The sequence below is a fragment of the Pseudorasbora parva genome, chromosome 16 (assembly GCF_024679245.1).
Source record: "Pseudorasbora parva isolate DD20220531a chromosome 16, ASM2467924v1, whole genome shotgun sequence".
NCBI lineage: Eukaryota > Metazoa > Chordata > Actinopteri > Cypriniformes > Gobionidae > Pseudorasbora > Pseudorasbora parva.
The window spans coordinates 30,065,815-30,090,852 of record NC_090187.1 but is presented as its reverse complement, the minus strand read 5'-3'; the positions used below and the strand labels follow the sequence as shown (position 1 = coordinate 30,090,852).

At 38.5% G+C, this 25,038-nt stretch overlaps 1 protein-coding gene across 2 annotated transcripts in view; it reads left to right on the top strand.

Annotated features, from left to right (window-relative positions):
- The window catches only part of hipk2 (homeodomain interacting protein kinase 2), a 119,731-nt gene that overhangs the window by 23,565 nt on the left and 71,128 nt on the right, over window positions 1–25,038 (top strand). For both annotated transcript variants that reach the window (XM_067420208.1, XM_067420207.1), the window contains exon 2: window positions 2,497–3,637. In XM_067420208.1, the coding sequence (XP_067276309.1) occupies window positions 2,497–3,637 (1,141 nt within the window). The remainder of the gene's footprint in view (window positions 1–2,496; window positions 3,638–25,038) is intronic.

The window sequence follows — 25,038 nt, the reverse complement described above, 5'->3', positions numbered from 1 at the left end:
TTGTGCGGTAGTCATCTGAACGTCAACGTGTCAGCTGCCGGCGAAACTAGATTACCACTCATGTCTGACGCAAAGAATTCTAGGTATGTTCCCTCTGATCAGCCTTTGCTGCAGGGGATTTATTACTTTCCAAACTCCGTCCCCACCTCTGGCAAACACACTGACCATGTACAAATTATTTTTAACGTAAAGACCTGGCAAAGAAAAGCGTAATCCAAGGAGTGACATCTGGCCTAGTAGCTTATGGGATTAACATAGGGCCCTTGCTCCAAATAGCAATAGCGGATGTTCTTCATTACTTGCTTCATCAACAAATTGCCAATGAGGTCCTATCCATTTTAATTTAATTGTTCATTTATTTAAATTACAAAGTTAATATACTTTATACCATCTTATTGGTCTAGTTTGAGAGGTAAATTGTTTATATATATTCAATGCATTTGATATATGAAATGCAAAGATTATAGGATGTGCAGTCCAGGGGGCTGTTTTGGTTGAAGCTATACAGTAGATTATGAATAGTGCATATGTAATATAGGTTAGGGGATTATGATATAAAGGCTATGGATTGTGTGGGATATACAGTGTGTATGCAGTATGGACTGTATGGTCAGCATTTAATCAACTTTTAAAGCCCAAGAATCCCTGGGAATTAAAGCTAAACCTAGATGACTATTGAAAATATTCATTGGCATTGTCAAATGTAAGAGGCAAAGTAGAAGAAGGCTAGATGGTTTGAAAAGTGAAATAATAAAGAAACGGAAAGGTCAATTTGAAACTGTAACTATCAAGAGTTATAACAATGACGATGCGGTGTTCTGTTCATGTAAAGTTTCCTCTGTATGTTTCCTGTCTTGGGAATTTTCTTGCGTCAAGGAATTCCTCAAATCAAACGAGATTCATTATCTGCTTGTAAGATGAGACCACAAAGGAAAAAGTAATTATTCTTATAGAGATTCATTTCGTATGGGAAACATCATAGATCCATTGTATGTTTAACATCCTTTGTGGAGAGGGATTGAGATATTCTAGATAGCTTTGGTTGCGCTGTCAAGATAGAAAATTTGTGTGAGAATTTTACTAACCCTTTGAAACCTTTTTGCTGTTATTTTTTTCTATGGAACATAGTTTTTTTACAGTGACAATTCATCACAATTGTGGTCCAAAAAAGTCAAAAAGCAGCCTTAAAAGGATAATATATATAAGTAGACAGACCGAATATAAGATGATAGACTGTTATCTGTTAAGTTGTTAGTTGCTGAATATCTGCACCTTTAAAATGATCTTTTTGTGCATTAGTAGCAGTTTAGGTGGGAAGTGATATGCATGTGTGGCGTGAAATGCGCACTGAAGGAGCCTTTTTATTTCCTAGCGCGCTAATTCAGGCCGCTTTGGAGATTCTGTAAATAGTGCATTACAGCGTGCTCTGCATGTAATCCTCTCTTGTACTGTAATCATTATTTTAGCACTACAAACAGTGCTGTTCATGAGGGCTATTTCTGGACAGTTGTTTGCTTGGAGAAGCAATGTCTGTTCTAAAGCATAGACAGTTCCCAGAAGCCCCAGTCCTGCCCGGTTGTGCTTGTTGTTTTGTTTTGAGGACCTGATGTTCAGATGTTATTCAGATGTTTCAGGTTCAAGTGCTTTTTCTGTTTCAAATGCCTCTGGAAAAGTGATGTGCATCTCCCTGAGGTAAACGGTGCAGTGTGTTGCGTGCATGGGCTACAGTTTTTTTGGGAGGAAATTGTAATCATTCCTTGTGACCCTGGGTTTGACATGGTCTCTGCCGGTCTCTGCCTTTTTGGTGGTCCTTACATAGCACATTGTTTTTACAGAATTCCTGCGAGGCCAGTAAAGAATCAATATTTTCATCTCATACATTATTATTACATTTTGGGCTAATTCACTTCAGATTTGCTCTGTGTATATAGTGTATAGTGTGTTTCGTGTTTCTTTTTTCTTTTCTTTAAAAAAAAATAGTCCACCGTTTAAACAGAACCTAAAAGAAAATGTGTAGTATTTTTTTTTTAAATATAGAAGATGTTTGAAAAAAAAGATGTTTGTCAGATTTAGATCACTTCTTGAAAGATTTTTTCATCCAATTTGTCATGGTTAGACAGATAAAGGGCTCAATTTGCAACAGCATTCGTCAAACTATGAATGTTATTAGAAAATACACAAATAAAGATTTTTTATTTCACCACATGGATTTGTTTTATGTAAAATATTCATAAATATATACAGTGAAATCAGTCCAGGTGCTGCCCCGAAGCTGACTCTATCAATTTTAGTTTCAAGTCTGAACACTGCTGAGCAATCAAAGCGGGAGTGTGCAAGGTATTTGTACAACGGCTATTTTATAAGTTAGCATCTGGACTCTGACTCTATTAAACTGGCCTGCCGTGACCTGTAGGATTTTTATTTAAAGCTTATGCTCGAGTTTCAGTCCAAGTTTCACATTCCCCCTCTCTCTCGTCCCTCTCTCTCGTTCTTCAGGTATGGCCTCGCAAGTGCAAGTCTTCTCCCCTCACACTCTCCAGTCAAGTGCCTTCTTTAGCGTGAAGAAACTGAAGGTGGAGCAGAGTTGCAACTGGGATATGACAGGGTACGGCACGCACAGCAAGGTCTACAGTCAGAACAGCAAGCAGAGTGTCTCAGTCGCCCCACTGGGCATCAACGGCGCCAGTCTCCAGGTCTCCAACTCTTCCCTGTCCTACGAACAGGCCCTTCTCTTCCCGGCCGGCTCGGGGCACATTGTGGTGGCCTCAGCCAGCAGCACATCTGGGGCGGCTGGTCAACTGTTGGGGAGTACCGGTAGTAGTGGAAGTGGCAGCGGAGGCCACAATCTGACACGCCGCAGCACCGTCAGTCTGCTGGACACGTACCAGCGATGCGGGCTTAAGCGGAAAAGCGAGGAGCTGGACAACAACAACGGCAGCGGGAGCAGTGTGCACGTGGTCGAAGAGCAGCAGCCGCCCGCACCCATGATCCAGAACAACACGCAGAGCGGGGCCACCGTCGCGACAGCGACCGCCTCCACCACAGCGACGTCCAAGAACAGCGGCGCCAACAGCGAGGGCGACTACCAGCTCTTGCAGCATGAGGTGCTTTGCTCCATGACCAACACCTACGAGGTGCTAGAGTTCCTGGGTCGAGGGACGTTTGGGCAGGTGGTGAAGTGCTGGAAACGTGGCACCAGTGAGATCGTGGCCATCAAGATCCTCAAGAACCACCCTTCGTATGCGCGGCAAGGCCAGATCGAAGTGAGCATACTGGCTCGGCTGAGCACGGAGAGCGCGGATGACTACAACTTTGTTCGAGCGTACGAGTGCTTCCAGCACAAGAACCACACGTGCCTGGTCTTCGAGATGTTGGAGCAGAACCTGTACGACTTCCTTAAGCAGAACAAGTTCAGTCCATTGCCGCTCAAGTACATCCGACCGATCCTGCAGCAGGTGGCCACTGCCCTCATGAAGCTCAAAAGCCTCGGACTGATCCACGCCGACTTGAAACCTGAGAACATCATGCTCGTAGACCCAGCCCGCCAACCCTACAGGGTCAAGGTCATCGACTTTGGCTCTGCTAGTCACGTCTCCAAAGCAGTGTGCTCTACCTACCTGCAGTCTAGATACTATAGGTAAGGCGCTAATATTTCCTTTTGTTGGAATTGCTCCTCTTCAAACATTGAGTGTTGGTTTTGGTTCGTAAATGGTTACTCTGGCTGTGACAAGATTCCTGTAGTTTTGTAGTATGTACTTACTTCTACAGGTGTGTAATATAAGTAAATTCCTGGATAAACTGCATCTGCCATTTTGAAATGGATCTTTGAACAGTATGTACTACATGTACTGCAAAAAAAAAAAAAACACTTCTTATTAAGTTTTTAATTTGAACTTTTTGACTTGTTTTCCAGTGAAACAAGCAAACTTTACTTGAGAAGCAACACTGCATAAAGTATTAGGCCAGATTTATTAAACAGGGCACATTAGTGTGAGACTGCAATCCCATAAAAGCACAGATGAGAGTGAAGAGTTCTGCGGGCGATCTAATGATAATGCTCAAGTTAAAGAACACAGACGCAGCCAGCTCATTTCCATAATGACCAATGCAAGGGGTAGGGTCACAACAAATTACAAATAATGTAGCTTGGTGATTGATATGTTTGGATAATGTCTTTTATTTATCCTTTATTTTACCAGGATAGTCCCATTAAGATATAAAATCTCCTCTTCCAGGGAGTCCTGGCCAAGATGGCAGCACAGAAAGTTTCACATAAACAACATAAAAACAATTCAGAATCTTTCATAAAATTTTGTCCAGCACTCAAAATAACAATAAAATCTACTTAACAAAACATACACACGTTTCCCTTAAATTGGTCAATAAGAGATTTTTAAAAACTTTTAAAGAGGGGAGTGCTTCTATAATTATTATACTCTGCAGCTCAATCCATAACCAGGGAGCATAGAATGAGAAGGCAGTTTTACCAAACTCTGAACGTACTCTAGGAACCTTTAAAAGCAATTTAACTCTAGATCTAGTGCTATAAGTACAGGTGTAATATGATAAAAGACAACAAATATAAATTGGTAGTTTTCCTAACAATGCCTTAGCAATAATCTGGCATCAATAATCGTCTTCATCTGGCATTCAAAATAAATTTAGCATGCAGTGTTTTCTGCGGTGCCTGCTCCTATCAGAAACCATCACAGCATGTCAAGCGCAGAATGGGTTAATACATGCTTTTTTGGGGTGTTAAATAATTGCAAACCATAGTAAATCATGTTGCATGATTCATTTAAATACTCTCCTCCCATAAATGTTGCGTCTGAAAGGGAAACTCCTACAAATGCATAATCTCAGCCGCAAAAATTAATGTGTCCATGCCATTTCATTGCTAATTTCTCATTGCGTGTCTTTAGTAAATCCTCCCTGTAGCTTTCTTCCTCCAAAAGAGGGTTTGCGTTGGCACAAGCTGTTAATAAATCTGGCCGATTAAGACTGGTTTTGTAATTTGGATATGAGTGTATTTTGTCTGGAGTGTTTAACCACGCTGAACAACTTTTTTTTGGTACTTGTATCACTCAAAGTGTCTCGTCTCACAGTTTTCCATCTTTTTCCTATTTGCTTTTTTAAATCTCTGGTTCTCGTGGCCTTATAAGGATACTGCTGATTCTTTTTGAACAGCAAAAAAAATCTATTTCTTAATAAGTATTTATGTCTTCTTTTCCAGTTATCTAACAGTGAAATGTACTTGAGAGGCAACACTGCAAAATATACTAAGACGTGTTTTCAGAGAATGTATCTTTAGTACAAGTGTATTTCATCTGTTTTTAAGTAAATGAGAATACAGCTATATTCAAAATACAATCTGTCAAAAATATGCAGTGGCAAGACAAGTATGTAAACCCCTTGCAGAATCTGTGAAAATGTGAATAATTTTAAGATCATACAAAATGCATGCTATTTGTTTATTTAGTACTGTCCTGAATAACATATTCTACTTAAAAGATGTTTACATATAGAAAATAAAAATAGCTGAATTTATAAAAAAAGACCCTGTTCAAAAGTTTATGAACCCTTGATGCGTATCATTGCCTGGAGGATCCACGTTCTTGAGTCCCTTGTTTTCCCTAAGCAGCTGAACTGCACAATGTTTTTAAGAAGAAAAAAAAAAAACAGGTACTGGAAATGTTCAGTTTTCCAGTATCTTTTGCATATCTGAGCGCCTATTCCATCAGTGACTGTATTATTTTGAGATCCATCTTTTCACACTGAGGACATTTGAGGGACTCAAACACAACTGTGTGTTGTTCCCTGGATGATCCATGACAGTCTTTTTGTTTTGGGATGGTTGTTCATGAGTCCCTTGTTTGTCCTGAGCAGTCAAACTGCCCAATGTTCTTCAGAAAAATCATCCAGGTCTTGCAAAATCTTCATTGTTCCAGCATCTTTTCCATATTTAAACCCTCTCCAGCAGTGACTGAAGGTTCAAACATTCACTGATGCTCTCAAGGAAACGCAATGCATTAAGAGCCGAGGGGTAAAAACTTGAATTTGACGATCAAGGTATATTATACTTAATTTGTCTTACAGAAAACATGTAAGTTTATTCTGTTGCTTCTAAAGAGCAGTGCATGATTTTTTTTCAAACAAAATAAGTAAAAGTTGTACACCTTCATACTGTTCAAAAGGTTTCACCTGGCATATTATGCAGCATGTTTCCTTCTGGAGCCTCAGTGAATGTTTGAACCTTTTTTAATAGTTGTGTGTGTTTGAGTCCCACAATTGTCCTCAGTGTGAAAAGATGGATCTCAAAATCATACAGTCACTGCTGGAAAGGGATCAAATATGCAAACGATGCTGGAAAACTAAAGAATTTGGGGACCTTTTTTCTGAAGAACACTGAGCAGTTTAACTGCTCAGGACAAACAAGGGAATCAAGAACAACCATCAGAAAACAAAAAGACAGTCGTGGATCCTCCAGGTAACGACAAACAGTATCAAGAATCAAGGGTTTATAAACTTTTAAATGGGGTATTTTTTTATAAATTCAGCTTTCTTTGTTTTGTGGAATATATGTAAATGTCTTGTATGTAGAATATCTTATTCAGGACAGTACTAAACAGCATGCATTTTGTATAATCTTTCTTATTTTGTTAAAATGCTTCACATTTTCACACAATTTTTTTTGCCATTGTACCTTGCAGTGTTGCATATTAATACAATTCATTTTTACAATTTTTGCAGTATGTTGTATGTCTTTCGGTAGTGTTCGCATATACCGTATCATGATTACTGTGTATGCAGAGATCCTATAACTTTGATGTACTTTTTGGATACTTTGTAGTAGGGAAGTGTGCATATTCAGGTTTTTTTTTTCCTGGTGGTGTGTTTATATGTTAAAAATATCCAGAACTTCCTCAACACATGTGCTTAGAGGGGGTCATAAAATTCAATAGCTTGCTGAGAACTTGATAACTTATCTTATTTAATGTGATAAGACATGTTGAGTTCTGCTTTGAAGATTAAAATAGTCAGTTTACTATGTTTTACAGCATGGGACAGCTTCATGGTGGCAGCACCTGGGAGATATTTACAGCTGACTTTTTTTTGTTGCATCAATTCTTTCCTCCTTTAGAGTTCCTAGTACAAAAAAGCAATACATTGTGCTTTTGAATAAAAAAGACAAACGAAATGCAGCATCAAGTTGACTGTAAACAGGGGCCCAGTTTCATCTCGGTTCACTTCCCTCCTCCCAACCATAATCCAGTGTTCTCATCGCTACTAACCATCTCCCTAGGGATGAAGATATGGGGTCACCGTCAGTTCCTCGGCAATACTTCCCTGTAATCCACACCAGAGCACCAACATTAGAAACAGATGCCTCACTTGAAAGCTGCTTATTTTTTCCAGTCAACTCTTTCATTTACCTTGAGCCTTGTTTGGGTTTCACGGGCCAGATTGAGACATTTTTTTGTAGACTTAGACCTGGTTCACACAGAAGCTTGCTCTGTTGAATTGCCTCTGGTAGGCCAACAGTAGGTTCGGTTAGGTGGATGACCACGCAGCCACCCAAAAAGAAATCTAACTTAGGGGAATGAGTCAGTCCAAGTGCTGCCAGATGTGTTACATTTTTAGGATGCCACCGGCATAGTTACTAAATGAGGGCAGATAGGCTATCGTTTGAGTTTTGCAAATGCTTTGAGGCTTTGTAAAGGCAACCGACCACTTGGTCATGTTTGGGAAATTGCTGAAGTGAGTGGAAACTATCAACAAGTGTGTTGACTACTCAGTTCTTTTTTTTCAGCTGTGCTGATGTAATCGGTTTGCACGTAGATCAAAATAGACCGAAAACAGCATGCTTTTGTCTCCAGGTCACTGGTATATACAAACAATCTCCATAAAAGTTTTTCAGACTCCCGAACACATCGTAATTGTCCTTTGATCCAGTATCTTCTGAGAAGATCTTCTTCTTAGATCTTCTAAAGAATACATCTATTTGTGGAAAGCATTAATTGAGTCTGTGTCAGTGATAAGTTAAGTGAGAAGAGTGATACAGGAGCTGCTATTACTCTGAGTTTTGTGTCTTCTTTCTTGTGGGAGTTCACATACAAGATGATCTCCTAATTTCCTCCCAGCTGGAACGAAGAGGGGAAAAAAGCTGACAATGAACAGAGTCACTTCAGCCGTCAGCCTTGTGCATCTGGAGCGAGAGAAAGCAAAAGGGAGAGAGAATAAGACATATAGCAAGCACTATTACTATTGTGCATATTTAGCATTAGGGATTTGTTCAAATCCTTAAAAGGTTATTCACCCCAAAATTTCTGTCATTAATTACTTACCGTCATGTCGTTCCAAACCCCTAATTTTTGTTTTTGTTTTTTTTTGTGCACAAAAAGTATTCTCCTCACTTCATAGCATTAAGGTTGAACCACTGTAGACAATGGACATATGTATTTACAACCTTTCTGGAACTTAAAAGTGGTAATAATTATGGATGCCACAATTCTCAATATAATATTGAACCGTTCGGTACGGCATTCAAAATACACGCTTGTGAATTGAGGTTTGTCGGTTTCGCATTTAATTAATTATTTATATTTCTCTCCGTTTGAAATATTTCTCTCAGTTTATTGCGGCTCTTTTTGAGTGTGCCTGTGAGTCTATGCACTGGTATGAGCCAATATCCAATCATATGCACTAAAGTTAGGGGCTGTTTAGCCACGTTTTAAAGCCTTGTCGGTTAAACATTTCATTCGCGTGCTTATGCACTGTTTTACATGCCCTGAGCACGCTTACTAACAGGCTGCCAAACACACGTGATTACTGGACTAAGTAGTTTTACTGTGCTAATTCTGTCAAATACTCACAAGGTTAACATATATAAATACAGTCGGTTATGTCTAAAATGAAAGTAAAATCATGTGTGTCTGTATATAAGATGCGAGCAGGTCTTAAATTTATAGCAGCACTGCCTAGTGAACGCTTGTCCTCAAAGATACAGTTCACTTCTTTAATCATGTTAATAAAACAAAAAAAGACAAAGATAAAATTACTGCTCTAGAATAAAAAAAACTTGAATACAGCTTTTAATCAATGCATATTGTATATTGAAGACTATGTAGTTTTAATTTTAGCCTACATTTATCCATTCAATTTCATACTTAAATGCTACTGTACATCTCAGAGCTGCCACTGTAAATCTTTATATATATTTATTTTATGTTATACAATACACTAAGAATGTGTACAAGGTTTTTTTAAGTAAAGTTTCAGTAAGGTTTTTCAAGTCTTTCAAGTAAAATAAAGAAAGAGTATTGCAGTAAAAATATTTTCTCCTTAACCTTTTTCTGTTCCTTTCGCCTAACTAACTGTAATCTAACGGTATTGTTGGATCCCTAGTAATAATGTAGCTGTATATGGGGGGTCTGAAAGCTCTCAGATTTAATCAGAAATACCTTAATTTGTGTTCTGAAGATCTTACGGGTTTGGAACGACATGAGGGTAAGTAATCAATGACAGAATTTTCATTTTTTTGTGCTTTTTTTAGAGAATGCTTCTTTAAAATAAGTTTTTCAGATGAAGTTGACAGATGTTTTGCACTTATTTTGAGTACACATGAGTTAAAAACAAGTGAATCAATGACAGAATTTTCATTTTTTTGTGCTTTTTTTAGAGAATGCTTCTTTAAAATAAGTTTTTCAGATGAAGTTGACAGATGTTTTGCACTTATTTTGAGTACACATGAGTTAAAAACAAGTGAAAAAATCTTCCAGTGCAGTAAGACAATACAGTTATTATCAAGTATATTTATCATATTTTGAGGATATTTAAATATCTTTATTTAAAAACTAATTAAGAAGTCATTTTTTGCATAACATGTTGAACTAAATGTGCATGATTGCATCAAAAGCCATGTCTAGAGACATGGGTGCATGCTCTTTTGACTTTGGCAAGTAAGCATCACCTAGCAACCACCCTGGACACCATAGCAACCGTGCTAAAAAATCACTAAAACCACTAAATATGGGAACCACATAGCAATGCCCTGGCAAACACTAATTGATCTGTATATTGTTTCTTAGATTATGTTTCTTAATGTGTCCACATTATTTTGGGTTGCAAGAATGTTTGGATGTAACCACACCAAAAAACCCTATCAGCTGCATAGCAATGCCCAAACAGTGACTCAAAACCCTCTAGCAACACCTCAGCAAACATCCAAAACACCGTTGAAAACACTTACAAGGTTTTAATGCTGGCCCTTTTTGAATAAAAAAACAAAAAATCATATCAGAGTTTCAAAACGCTAGAGACCACAAGCATAGATTTAACAGTTTGTTCCTATAGTATGTGGGGTGCCACACAGATTCCATTCACAAAACAACATGTGAACATAGGAAATCTCGCAAAATCTCTGGTGGTCAAACGTGACTTTAAAGTAAACAAACATGGCGGACGACAGACAAGAAGAAATGGCGATAATGGTATTTAGACTGCTTTTTACAAGAGATTTGTGGGGAAAAAGAAAGAAAAAGGTTTGGATGAAGTTGTGTTATGTTTCCATCTTCCATCAGCTCACATTCTGATTGGGTATCGTTGCCATTTACATGACAATTTAAAGAGGTTTGTGTGTTTCCCCCCACACAACAGTTTCCATGTTGGATATTTACAATTTGTGATTGGTGCAGCCCGTTCTTCCGAGCAGATTCGATCACTCAACGCACCTCACGCCATAGGAAAATCTGATGGAATAATATGTAGAACCATCCGGATTATCTGGACTTTACCTAGGATTGTCGGAAGTGAGAACTGGGTTGTCTGGCTTTCACCAGACCAAGCTCAATTTAAAATTGAACACTGGTCTGGGGAGTCTGCTCTGTATTTTCTACTGCACAAGAGGCGTGATCAACTGGCATTATTCAAATAATTCTGTACCCAATTAGATAGTCCTTCAACCAATCAGACCACAAGAAGCATGATCAACAGGCAACGACCCGTCGTTTGTCCATCTGCCATCGTGTTAAACCCGCCAATTGTGTGCCAGGTGGATAAGGCACCTGAATTCAAAATCTGACTCCTGCTTATGGCTCTTCCACAAGTTCAGCGCCTGCATACTTCGACTTGCTCCTACGAGTCTACACCCCCACCAGAAGCCTTCGCTCCGCAAATGAGCGAAGGCTTGTGGTACCATTACAGAGAGGCATTAAATCCCTCTCCAGCACTTTTTCTTTCATTGTTCCTGGTTGGTGGAACAATCTTCCTCCATACGCACGACAGAATCACTCGCTTCATTCAAAAGACAGGTAAAAACTGATCTCTTCCATGAGCACTTAATCTTAGAATAAAAAATAATAAAAATAAAAACTCCCCTCTATTTCTCTTTTCATCTTCCCTTCTCTGGTTTTTGCTACTCTGAGTAGTATACAAATCTTGGTATATGGGGCACTTTTTGCATTTCTTTGCCTCTTCTTGACGGATCGCTTCCTGTACTCCTGAGTTGTAAGTCGCTTTGGATAAAAGCGTCTGCTAAATGCATAAATGTAAATGTAAGCCAGTCTGTGATTGGTTCCCGCAAAAGTGTAACAGAAGCAGTAGAAGTGAATGTACAGGTTTCCAGACCGAGTTGCCGGCCAAAATCAAATCGCTGCAGATCAGGCTGGGTTTACCCGGTCTAAGAATTGGGCCTAAAGTCAGCCTGATTGTCTAGTAGTGTGTGGGTGCCTAATATCATGCCGGTGAGTTTTGCACAGGAAAGCTTCAGAAACCAACTTCAGAAAGGTAAAAATCTATATTTAGGGATGCCTTTACTTCATGCATGCTGTATGATTGTGGATTGGTTGTAGGTGGTCTATAATTATCATTGCATCGATGTGTTGCATTTCTGTGCTGAAGGCATCAAGATTCCTCAATCATACATCAGCCTGCTGTTAACTGGCTCTCACCTCATTTTTCAGTAACAGGACACACACAGAAATGTAGCCAGCAGCGACCCACCTGTAGAGGACTCCCACAGAGTTATATAGCCCTGGGAGAGGATCACACTGTTCTTGGAATGCTCTGACTGTTTAATACAGGCTTCTGTTGAAACAGGGGGCTTCTGTCTCTCATAGGGGAAAATCTTTTAATGGAAAAGAGAGAGAGAAAATGTGTGGTTTTCTGAAAGGATCATCAGCAGACACTTTTCGAAATGGCTGCTGCTAGGGAATCTGCAATGTGGTGATAATACAACGTTGATCTCCTTTCATACATCAAATCTGTGTGTATATTTTCAAAGATATTCCCTGCTGGTTTAAAGGTGCAGTGTGTGATTTTTAGCGGCATCTAGTGGTGAGTGGAATATGTATGTGAATTGAATACACCCCCCCCCCCCCTTTTCGAAGCACAGAGAAGCTACGGGGGCCGACACAGGACAAAAATGTCATCGTCGGAGAGAGCAGAGAGTGACTAGTGCTCTGTAGGGCAGTTTGTCTGTTTAGGGCTTCTGTAGAAACATGACGGCGTAAAATGGTGTCTTCACTGTAAGGGGACTCGCGGTGTCTGTAGAGAGAAATGGCTCATTCAAAGGTAATAAAAACATAACGGTTCATTATGTAAGGTCTTTATACTCCACTGAAAACATAGTTATGTATATTGCAGTTCTGTCAATAGATCCTCATAAATATTACATACTGCACCTTTAAGATTTTTTTTTCTATTTTTTAGCTAGTTTTATTATGCTTATGAAAAGTGAAGTTCACAGAAATTGTGTGAACTATTTAATGAGTCAGACTGAATCGTTGACTCACTGAACAATATTTTGAGTCAAATCTTTGTAATGAAAATGATCTGGACATGAATAAACCGGAATCTCTGAATCATTTAACCGAAAAGCTGGCTCATTGATCTGAGAATAATTTATTACAAAAATACAAAATATATTTAGTTTATAAACTGTGTTATTTTAGTATTATTTTAATACATAGTATTTATTAATATAAAAAACACCTTAAAATAATATTTTCAATTTAAATAAAAAATGTAGGCTACTACTTAGCATTAATTAAATTATTTCAGTTTTATTTCTATAACGTTAGTACTTCAATTTAAGCTTATTTTATTTTCTAATATTTATTTTATTTTATTTCAGCTTTATTTATATTAACAACACTATTTAGTTTGACCCATGAGCCATGACCAACCAATAAGATGAGCTGGGGCCTGTTTGTCCAAACAATGGAAGATTTTTGAAAAGTCATTATTTTTGCAATTCCAATTATTGAAGAAATTACACACTTCAGCTTTTATGCATACCAAGGGCCACAACCCTCTCCGTGAGAGGAAGAAAAAGTGATCACTCCTGAGTCTCTCTCTATTTGTCTGGATTCATTACATCTGGACTGTTGATGAGAACAGCTGAATCCGAGGAGATTAAAACCAGCATCTATCATTAAACTGAGTGAAAAACTTAAACTCAAATTAAGCCTAACTCTTGCATCGAGGTTACCAAACCTTTCCATCGAAGGCCGTAGCTTTAAACAGAACTGTTATATAAAGACACGCTCGTTCATGCATCTTCCATTCTGCTCCCTGCAGTTATTTGTTTTGGCAGTGCTTTTAAATCTGAGGGACAATTACCCGCGACCTTCGATAGGACAGGATGCACAAAATGTTCCCTTTGCATATTTTTAACTAAAGCCCCCGTTAGCCCTCCCCTTCTCGTAACTTTGCTTCCTAAAAGGTTCCTCTTAAGATGCCATCAGCTGTAAAAGTGATTGTGGAAGGCAGGGAGGACTCTCAGCAGGAAATTTCCAAAGTCTCAGCAGCTTGCCGATGGCTTTGGTGTCATTCTCCTACTGCAAACGCCCCGTGAAAGCTTCCACAAGCGGATGTCAGCACTGGCAACGCAGACTCTATCAGCTGTTCTTCATATCTTTACTGACGCTGCTCAACGCAAACCCACAGTCTGTCGGTTCTGCTGTTATTTGATCCATTGAACACAAATGCTCACGGTGTATTGGATTTGAGGCTCGTATAACGTAGGTGTAGATAGTTTTCATACGATTTAATAGATTTTTCACGGGGCTGAATTGACAAGCAAATAAAGCCGTGTTAATTAAGGTAAACATTAGAGAGGCAATTAGGTCTATACAGCACACATGCTAGCCATGGAAAAACCAGTCGGGCTACATGACTCAAACGCTGCATGTGTTGAATTAGATGTTTACAGCCTTATTAAAGTAGTAAACAGCAGTTTTATGCAGCTTAAGTGTGATCTTTGAGTCAACGAGAATTCCTGTTTGCAAAGTATTTAACTTGCATAATGTTTCTGAGGGAAATAAAAGGACAGGCATGGTGGAAAGGACTTCATTTCATCCATTGTGTATTTATTGTATTGTGAAAAATGGCCGTTACTTAACCAAATTCTCTCTCTCTCTCTCTCTCTCTCTCTCTCTCTCTCTCTCTCTCTCTCTCTCTCTCTCTCTCTCTCTCTCTCTCTCTCTCTCTCTCTCTCTCTCTCTCTCTCTTTCTACCCCCCTGTCTATTTTAGAAAAATCTTATTTAAATCTTACTTATTTTATTTTGGTTAGATGTCAAAAGTATGTGCAAAGTTTTTTTAATATCGGCTATATTTTCTTTTATTGCAACTTTATTTCTAATTTAAAAAACAACAAAACATTTTTTTAATGGTTTTTGGTTTAAGTTAACCATAGCAACACCGGTTCTAAATAAACCTGTTCATTAAAATGAATTGCTCAAAATAACAGATCTGGGGAAATGAGGCTCTGTAATGTTTAGGTTTTTTTAATCATTACTGATTTTGGATTATAAAAAAGTTTGCTTACCAGAATGGAAATGCTAGTTTGCTCACAATGTGTACTGTAGCTATTCATTGGTTAAAATCGACATGAATTGAAAATTCATATTTTGTAAATGCATGTTATAGATCTTATTGTGAATGGCATTTCATTGTTTTTATTTTTATTTTATCAACCTCGTTGTAATGTTTAACCAAAATGACATAACTGGACTTTCTGATGAAAATGACTTTGCTCTGGTGATGTATGCTGAGTTCTCCAATCATTTAGTCAGATTAAACACCGTCCCTTTTTACATTCAGTTGATATGCCTCCATCCAATCTACAACGTCCAATCCCAAGCCCCGACTGTCCTGGGTACCACCCTTTTGGACCCTATTTGTTCTGTCTTTAAACAAGCAAAAGTGGATTCGGACGCTCCCAAAGTACACCTGCTTGTATACAAAGATACAGTTGTACTTTTCGCATTCATTAGCTTTACCAGAACGACATCTAAGATACATATTTGCTCAAGGACATCATTCCGTTGGTCTGAGGCTGTTCCTAATTCTTTGTTTATTCAGGTTATGTCAGTTTAAATCCCCGCGCCCTATCTGTGGCGCAGGCTAGCTAATGATGTAACAGGTAAGTCTTGCTAGCTTACCAAGGACCAGATAAGGCAGATTACAGTCCTGTCCCAGTTAGGCCTTTTACCCCTTTTATCTTAAATGAAATAAGGATGTATATTACAAGTAGAATGTTCTCATGTAAGTTTGAGGTTTATGTAAAATCGTCGCCGTCAGCTGAGTGTCACATGCCTGTGGTTGGAACGAGGAGAGCAGATGCGTAGCATATGCTGTCATACGTGCAGCCTGTCTCTATTTCCCTACCTCCATACACAACATCCCGCCCAACTCATAGCTGTCGTCAGTTCTCAGTGCTTTGAAGACCCTGCTGGGTTTGGCAGTGTGAGTCATAGCGGGTAGAGGTCACCAAGGAAGAGATGGCATAGACACTCAGTGTGTCAGTCAATATTCTCCAGACGTCAGAGCCCTAATATAGGAGGGCTAGAGGGGAAGAGAGCATGCTTTGCAGATTTTTCTTCGACAGGCAGAAATTTAGCCCAAAGATGCACAGGATCCAGAGCTCATGACCTTGCGTTCTTTAGAACGTCCAACGCGCTAATGGCCCAAGCTCGTAACCTGAGGGATCTCATCCAAGAGTCTATTTATTTGGACACATCGATCATAACAGCACAGCTTGAATGTGCCATAATGCAGGAATCAGCTTTTATGCCTTTTACTGTCTGTTCTTAAAGCGCTGCTTGTGCAAAATGCAATCCGACCTCTTCTCTAGCCATGATGTGAATGCTTTACCCTCAAGACATAGTAGTTGCCGTCCTTCACCGGATTCACTAAGCATTCTTAATGACATTCTTAATGAAAATAATCTTAATTTTGATTAAGTAATTTTTTTTAATAACTTTTTTCTTCATATTTCATAACTTGTGTTACGTTAGATTGCAATTAAACATTGTGAGGAATTTAGCCTCACACTTGTCTTAATGCTAGGTTAGTTTAATTAATTTATTGGGTAATTTAAAATAATATGCATTGCACTAGCTACTTGTCTGGCTATCAATTTAAGATTGAACACTGGTCTGGGGTAGCCTGACCAGCCAGACCCACATCAAGATGTTTGGTCTGGAAACTCACCATAGACAGGGCTCAATCCGAGGGGCGGGATAAACGGTTGTCTTTCAAACTCCCTCTGCACGCGATAGGATAGCGCTACACCAACCAGAGCAACGAAGGTGAAACGGAGCTTGTTGATAGATTAAACATTCACCGTATCCAGTCGGCAAAACTCAGAAAACATCTTCCCTTTTTAAGAATGACTTCAGTGCCGTTCTTTGTTCTTTTCTCAGAGAAAAGCTTAACTCCAAGTCTTCCAGAGTCGCAGTCAAAGCTGATTCGAAAGACCGTTGGCCAGTTTCTGTGTTTACTAGAAGCATGCAAACACAACTCGGCCGTCGTCATTATGGCCCCGCCCGCCGACTCTATACACGATGTGATTGACCCGTCCAGATTGAGAGGAATACAGCTCAGAAGGGTATTGAGAGTTCCTAGACGACACTTGCGGGCAGATTAAATTTCCTGCCGCTAGGGTGCGTCTAGATTTCTAGGCTAGGTCTGGGGAGTCTGCTCTGTATTTTCTGCAAAAGAGGCGTGATCAACGAGCATTATTCAAATAACTCTGTATGCAATTGGATAGTCCTTCAACCAATCAGACCACAAGAAGTGTGATCAACGGGCAACGACCCATCATTTCTCCATCTTTCATCGTGATAAACCCGCCAATCATGTGCCAGGTGGATAAGCCAGTCTGTGATTGGTTCCCGCTAAAGTGTAACAGAGGCAGTAGAAGTGAATGTACATGGTTCAGATCGCCGGCAGTTTACCCAGTTTAACTAGCTACAGTATGTGTAATATATTATCACATTTGCTACTAACATTTTCCTATTATTATCTAGCATATTTGTAGACATTTACATTTATGCATTTGGCAGACGCTTTTATCCAAAGCGACTTACATTGCATTCAAGGTACACATTTTACATTTTTTGTCAATTCTTGCTTTCCCTGGGAATCGAACCCATGACATTGGCGTTGCTAGCGCCATGCTCTACTGTTTGAGCTATAGGAAAGCGAATTTTAGACTGGGTAATTTTAGACTGAATTTTAGACTGATCTGCTGTGATTTAATTTTGCTCTGCAACTGAGTCTGAAAACGTATACATTCATTTCTACTTCTTCTGTTACACTTTTGCGGGAACCAATCACAGAATGGCTTATCCACCTGCTGGCACACGATTGGCAGGTTTAACACGATGACAGATTTGTTTGTTGCCCGTTGATCACGCCTCTTGTTGTCTGATTGGTTGAAGGACTATCCAACTGCGTACAATCACTCAAATAATGCCAGTTGATCCCGCCTCTTGTGCAGTGGAAAATACAGAGCAGACTCCCCTGACCAATGTACAATTTTAAATTGAACCTGGTCTGGTGATAGCCCGAAAAGCATATTTGTACAATACTGTTCAAATGTTTGCAGTCAGTAAGATTTTTTTTCTTATGTTCATTATTTGATTTGAAAGACAATTATAGTCATATTATGAAATGTTAAAATTTTAAATAATGTATTGCATTTAATATATTCATGTGATGGCAAATCTGAATTTTCAGCGTCACAGTGTCACATGATCCTTCAGAAATCATTGTAAAATGCTAATTTGGTGCTCAATAATTTTTTTAAATATTATTTTCAGTGGAAACGGTTAATAATTGTGTGTAAACCATGATACATTGATGAATGGACTATATTGAGTTTACATTATAAATGTCTCTAGATCCCTGCTGAATAACAATATTAATTTTGCAACTTAGTAACCACCTAGCAGTAATCACTTGCATTATGGTGGTGAGTTCAGCACGGACCCCGCACAGCACCAACAAAAAAGAAGACAAACCTGCATTATCAAGCTGTTCATCTAAAGAACATCACGGGGAACATGATTCCTTTCTGGCACAAAACAATATGCCTAAGTGTGAGCAGTCAGAACCTGCCTATCTTGTGTTTATAAATGAACTACCGTTCCAGGACATTTGCTGTGGCTCCATGGCAGGCATTAAGAAGCACTTTAATGAATAAGGTTGCCACTAGTTACTGTTCTCTCAAGCGTACGTAAGGCATCTTTTTTATTCCGATGCCACTGAGCAGTGGGATTCGCTTACACAGAGCCTTGAATATGAGTTAGGCGGCCCTGTAGCAACCAAACTAGAGCTGTGTTTACCCATAATGCAACAAAACAGGCATCAGACATCACTGGGGTCTTTGATATGCTTTCCACAAGAGAATAAGGGTTTGTTTATACTGTTCAAATAGAAGCTAATATAATAATACTGAGAAGGTTGAACACTTCTTTGGAAAATGTCAACCGTGACATTTTCTTTGTTATTAAGATTATATTTTCCAGGGTCCCCCCCATCTGATGGCCATCGAGGTGTGTTGCATTGATGAAACAATGTTTTTTCTCTCTCTCTCTTCGGACCTCTCAAGAATTACTTTTATGAGACATTCAGCCTTTTGTGAAGATGAGTGACAGAAACGTAATAACGCTCGTTTCATTCGCCCGTGGGCTACCCGCTTCATAGCGTCTTACTTTCTTCTCAACGGAGGAAGAGACAAGTAGCTAATTAACTCCTGCTACTTGAGCATCTTAACACCAAGCCAACAAGTCATTTTAGCCTGCTTCAAAAACCCTTCCATATCAATTCTGACAGATATGGACACCTTTAGTCAATTTTGAAGCTATGTCATGGTTATTTTTACCAGAGTAAACGTAATTTTGACATTTTGTTGTTTTTTTAATGCTAATTTAGCATTGTTTCTAGTAGGATACAAGGATTAAAGGCAAACATTAAGTAACATCTCCTTTTCACTACTCCCATTGTGTATGATTGTAGATTTTTGATAAACATTCATGAAGCATCACATTTTGTGGAAAAATAAATAAATAAAAGTGAATGTAGTTTTTGTTTAAAAATCATATAATTTCAGGTAATATGCTATGCAAATACTTTAAAGTTTTGTGTAGCCTATATCTAAGTTAATACTTGTTCCAAAAAACAGTCCCTTTTGAAAAGGTTTTAACCATATTGTTTGTTTTGAGAAAATCATTTAATTTACTGGTTACACTTTAGTTTAGGGTCCAATTCTCAATATTAACTAGTTGCCTCTTAGCAGGCATATACTAGGATATTGGCTGTTTATTAGTTCTTAAAAAGCATTTATTAATGCCTTATTCAGCATGACCTTATTCTATATCCTTAATCCTACCAAAGAACTAAACTGCATAACTATTAATAAGCAGTAATTATGAGTTTATTGAGGCAAAAGTCATAGTTAATAGTTTGTTAATAGTGAGAATTGAACCCTAAAGTGTAAACAGTTTACTTTATCCAGTAAATACACTTTCAATTAAATATTTTAATTAAAAAAATACAGAAAATATTATAAAGCCTTTTACAGTGATTGAAGGAGATACCATAATACTTTAATATGGCTTTACGTTAGTAACGATACAATTGTTGTGCTTTTTACCCCAAACCAGTCTGGCCGCTCCCACCTCGTAAATCACGCGCTGCACATAGAATTTTCTCTCAGCACCAAATGTCAGCACATACGTGAACGCGACACCCGCAGGCATCATAAAGTAATGATGCGTAGGGCAACAAGACGGCCAGCGGTGGTAATGCCCCAAACCATATATATTTTTCAGTTAGATTTAATTACCTTGGAAAAAACCTGAAAACCATTAAAAGACCTTTGTCTCTTATGTTAATTTTCATCAGCTTCATATACTGATTAGGCATAAAATTATGACCACTGACAGGTGAAGGGAATAACACTGATTATCTCTTCATCCCCTGTTAGGGGGCGGGATATATTAGGCAGCAAGTGAACAATTTGTCCTAAAATGTTAAATGCAGGACAAATGGGCAAGAATAAGGTTTGAATGGGTAGAGAAGGCTGGTCTACGGGTCTTATAGTACTAATGTAGCTCAAACCACAAAGCAAAAATGGTTCAGGAATGGTTTGAGGAGCACAGCGAGTGTGAGTTGTCGACTTGGCCTCCAAATTCGCCAGATCTCAATGGAGGCCCCACCTCGCAACTGACAGGACTTAAAGGATCTGCTGCTAACATCTTGGTGCCAGATACCACAGCACACCTTCAGGGGTCTGGTGGAGTCCATGCCTCGACGGGTCAGGGCTGTTTTGCCAGCAAAAGTGGGACCAATTAGAAATAGGATTAGGAATAGTCATAATGTTATGCCTGATCAGTGTACATGTATAGCAATTTAAAGATTAATAAATATTAGATCAATTTAGCACAGAATCGACTTTGCATTGCTACCCTCAATTGCGTCAAGGATCAGCCACGATTCAACATGCAGAGTTAAACGCAGATGTTTAGAGGAAAATAAAATCAAAGGCGCATTTAGCCCGGTTGTACCCTACGCTTCGTGCTTCATAAAAATTGCAAGCTGTGATTTCTCCCTGCCCAATTTTATGCCTTTTTGCTAAGGCGTTTCCATCCGCTGTCACTGAAAAGACTTAAAAGTCTAGCACACTGTACTGTAGCCTTCAGCACTATTATTACTCCATGTTGAGTACACCATAGTTTGATGACATTTAACCTGTATTCTTCCCAGACTAAATAAACCATAATCCCTTTGCAAGTGTGGAGTTTGCACTCACAGGCTTTATAAACCTTTCCATTTTCTGGTCGCTCACACAAATAAAGTATTTAAAGATCCTGAACTCCATGTCCTTTTCTGGTTCGTGTGAACTGCTTGTTGAGTGAATCAGTGCACTTGGTTAAGAATTCCAGTACTTTACTATGTTAATGATAATATGGTATTGCCATATATTATCTGCTACATTTGCATGTTTCGCGTACTTGGGTTGCCACAGAAACAAGTAAAGTTTGGAGGGTGTGGTGAGGTTTGGACCAGGACCGAGCAGGGCTGGTTTGTGGGCATTATGGGTTTTGTGAACATAAGTGGCCCCACTCCTCCTCTCTACTCTTTTCCAGCCCGGTCACAGTAAATGTCTGGCTTTCAGGCAGCCATGCAGTTTCCCATGAACTGCACTGAACGAAGCAGATGCATTTGTTTTCTCAATCGGAAGAATTTGATATGCGCAAGAGGGTAAATAGTTTGGCTAATTTACGCCAGGCCGGACCCAGCTTGTCCTGCCAGCTGAGGCCTTTTATTTTAGGTCTACTGCTGTGCCCTCTCTCACTTTCTCTCTATTTACTGTTTTATACTGTTCTGTTCCATTCCATTCCATTCAGTTCTTTCACATTGTGTTCTGCACGGTTTGTTATAATCAATGCTGTTATTCACTCGTCTATACCGTTCTACTCTCTTCTCACTACATTTCTCACCATTCATCACTGACAGAGCTGTTGTTCAGTTGTGTGTTATCAAACAATGCTCTATCAATACATTTTCACCATTAGTTTTCAAGGGGTGAAGTGCACGGGGCACATTGTTTATCAATGAAATTATAGACAAATTTTAGTTTGTTTTGATTTTATCAATGATAATGAAGAGGAATTGAAAAATAGTCTTATGATAATAAAGAAAGAAAACAATTCAAAAGATTTTAAAGCAATTCTCTCTCTCTCTCTCTCTCTCTCTCTCTCTCTCTCTCTCTCTCTCTCTCTCTCTCTCTCTCTCTCTATATATATATATATATATATATATATATATATATATATATATATATATATATATATATATATATATATATATATATATATATATATGTTGCAGGTATTGCATGTTTTGTACATTTATTGTCAGAATGTAATTTTTGTAGACTAAAAATATTTTCTGTATCTAATTTAGTTAATTATATTTCATTTGTATTCAATTTAATTTTAACACTGTGAAGAATTAACTAAAATATCATGCATTAGATTCCACATCATGTCAAACCCAGAGCTTTCAAATCTTTCTTGAGCCATGGTTGGTCAATAATGAAAGATGATTAAACGTCATTATGGTGCTATATCGGTGAATCAGGTTTCTTGTGGTTTGGGCCTGGGGTGTAATTTGTTTGGAAAAATAATTACTCATGTATTGAGTCCTTGTTAATTATTAAAGAGGGTTAGCATTCCAAATGTACCTTGTGCAGTGAGGTTGATCTGGAATGGTTTCTTATCTTTGGGCCTTTTTTTGGAGGCCAGGTGTAAATTGTTGCTTGTTAAACAGGGCACGGGTTTAACATTAAGGGAGAATGTTTAGTGTTCACACTGAGTGTCTGCCCCCGCCCCTGAAAAAAAAAAGGTCAGACACACTTTGTTTTTCTGAGATTTGGGTTCAGGTGTGTTTAGAGGGATAGTTCACCCAAATAAAATGGGAGTTATATTAAAGTCCTGGCTCTTCCAAGCTTTATAATAGCAGTGACTTGTTGGGTCATTTTTGAAGTCCATAAAAGTGCACCTATCCATCATATAACTGCTCCACACGGCTCTGGGAAGTGAAGTGGCGCATTTTTGTAAGAGAAATATCCATATTACGTTATAGACTAAAATAACCAACTTCCTCCTGTCAGCGGTACGGAAGTTGAGTTACGGCAAAAGAGTAACCCTTGACCAGCCTTGAGCCCTTGACGCATGCGTATTGCTGAAAACAAAATTGAATTAGAGTCTAAAATGAGAATTTTTAAAGAGAAATGGCGGAGGATTTCTATATAAGAGAGTTTGTTGCCCAGCCCTATCCATGAGACAGAGAGAGAGACAGCCAGAAGCTAGTTATTTTAGTCTATAAAGTTTTAAATATGGATATTTTTCTTAGACAAACGCACCACTTCACTTCGGAAGGCCCTTATTAACTCCCCCAGGGCCGTGTGGAGCAGTTATATGATGGATAGATGCACTTTTATGGACTTCAAAAATGACCCAACAAGTCACTGCTATTATAAAGCTTTGAAGAGCCAGGACTGTTCATCTGACAAGAAGAATGTCATATGCATCTAGGATGACTTGAGGGTGAGTAAATCACTGGTTTCATTTTCATTTTTGGATGAACTAACCCTTTAAAAAAAGTTTTGTGTGTTGGTCAGTTGTGTGTTTTTTGTGTGCTTTTTTTAAACTGGAAAGCACCTGTAGATGTTGGAAGGAGGCTTTATGTGCTTAATCTGATTTAGAAACAAGCTACAGTGGATGATATTGTCTTGATTAAGCTGAGCTGGCTGTCCTGTGCATGCACTGGAAACACTGACATGCTGAGACTGGTCAATGACAGAGGAACATTTCATCCCTTTTCGATATCATCCAAGCTTCCCTCAATACAATATTACCTTCATTAGAGAAGGGTGGCACGGGGATTGGAAAGACTTCAAACATTCAGAAACAGACACACAAACATTCATTAATTATCTCCTGTTTAGTATGTCTATCAGCTGACAGATGGCACTTGTTGAGACTCGTGAGTCATTACGTTGCAATGCTCCGATCAAAATGAGTAACAGACATATAATTTTTATTGACCTATGAATCACACAATTGAGCTTGCGTTTGTCATTTTAAGGGTGTGACCAAATATTGAAGACTGTAGTTGATGAAAAGCAAAGTTGTAAGTCAATTGAAAAACCCACCTCATTGACCACTGATCTGAACATCATAAAACTAACATGTGACTTTTTGGTCACATTTATATTTCCCAAAAAAAGTAAAATTAATTATGATTAGGCCTATTCGTTCTGAATATGTATTTCTAACTACACAACCCAATGGAGTATTGTTTTTTTTTGGTTCATTTTGACTTTGACATGACAAGTGTAATAACTTACGGTTCAGTGAATTAGGGAATGTTCCCACAGAACACGTTTTTGCATTCCATTGCACTGCTTTTTCATATTATTTTTTCTCTAGACTTTTTGTTTTCCATTCCACTTCTCACATGCAATGCAAAAACATATATATATATATATATATATATATATATATATATATATATATATATATATCTTATATCAAACAGAATACTGAATCAGTAGCTATCCGAAATCGCATACTTCCCTACCATATAGTAGGCGAATAAAAGTATGTCCGAATTCACTTAAAGATGTACTCAATAAAAGATAATCTAGCTCTTCAGGCGAAATTCTAAAGTGTGCATACGATGGACACTTTACTATCCCGTGAGGCCATTGGGGAGGATTTATGAATGATGGTGAAGCACATTATAAGGACAACATGGCGAATGTAGTACATCATTTTTTTAGCGACCGCAAAATTATTTCTAATTCAAAATAAGTACATACTAAAGAGAATATGTGATTTCGGACGCAGCCACTGTTTTTTAATGTATCGGTTCTTAAAATGATCGATTTGTGACTCACAAGTTACACCACTTGGTCACTTGTTGCCACCTACTGGTGTAACCATGCAACTTTCCTGAAAAATCACTACAATTACACAGACTGGCAGTCTTCTCAAAAACAACATACATGGAGTATGGAGAGAGTTCTACAGCAAAGATCTTCAGCAAAGTTATTTTAAAATGCCTTTATAACCCTCTTCTGCTTCAGTGTTTTTGCCCCATTTGTAGATATAGCCTATAGATGCATGTATAGATTAAACAGTTCTTACATAAGCAGTAACATACATAGTTTGTGCGCT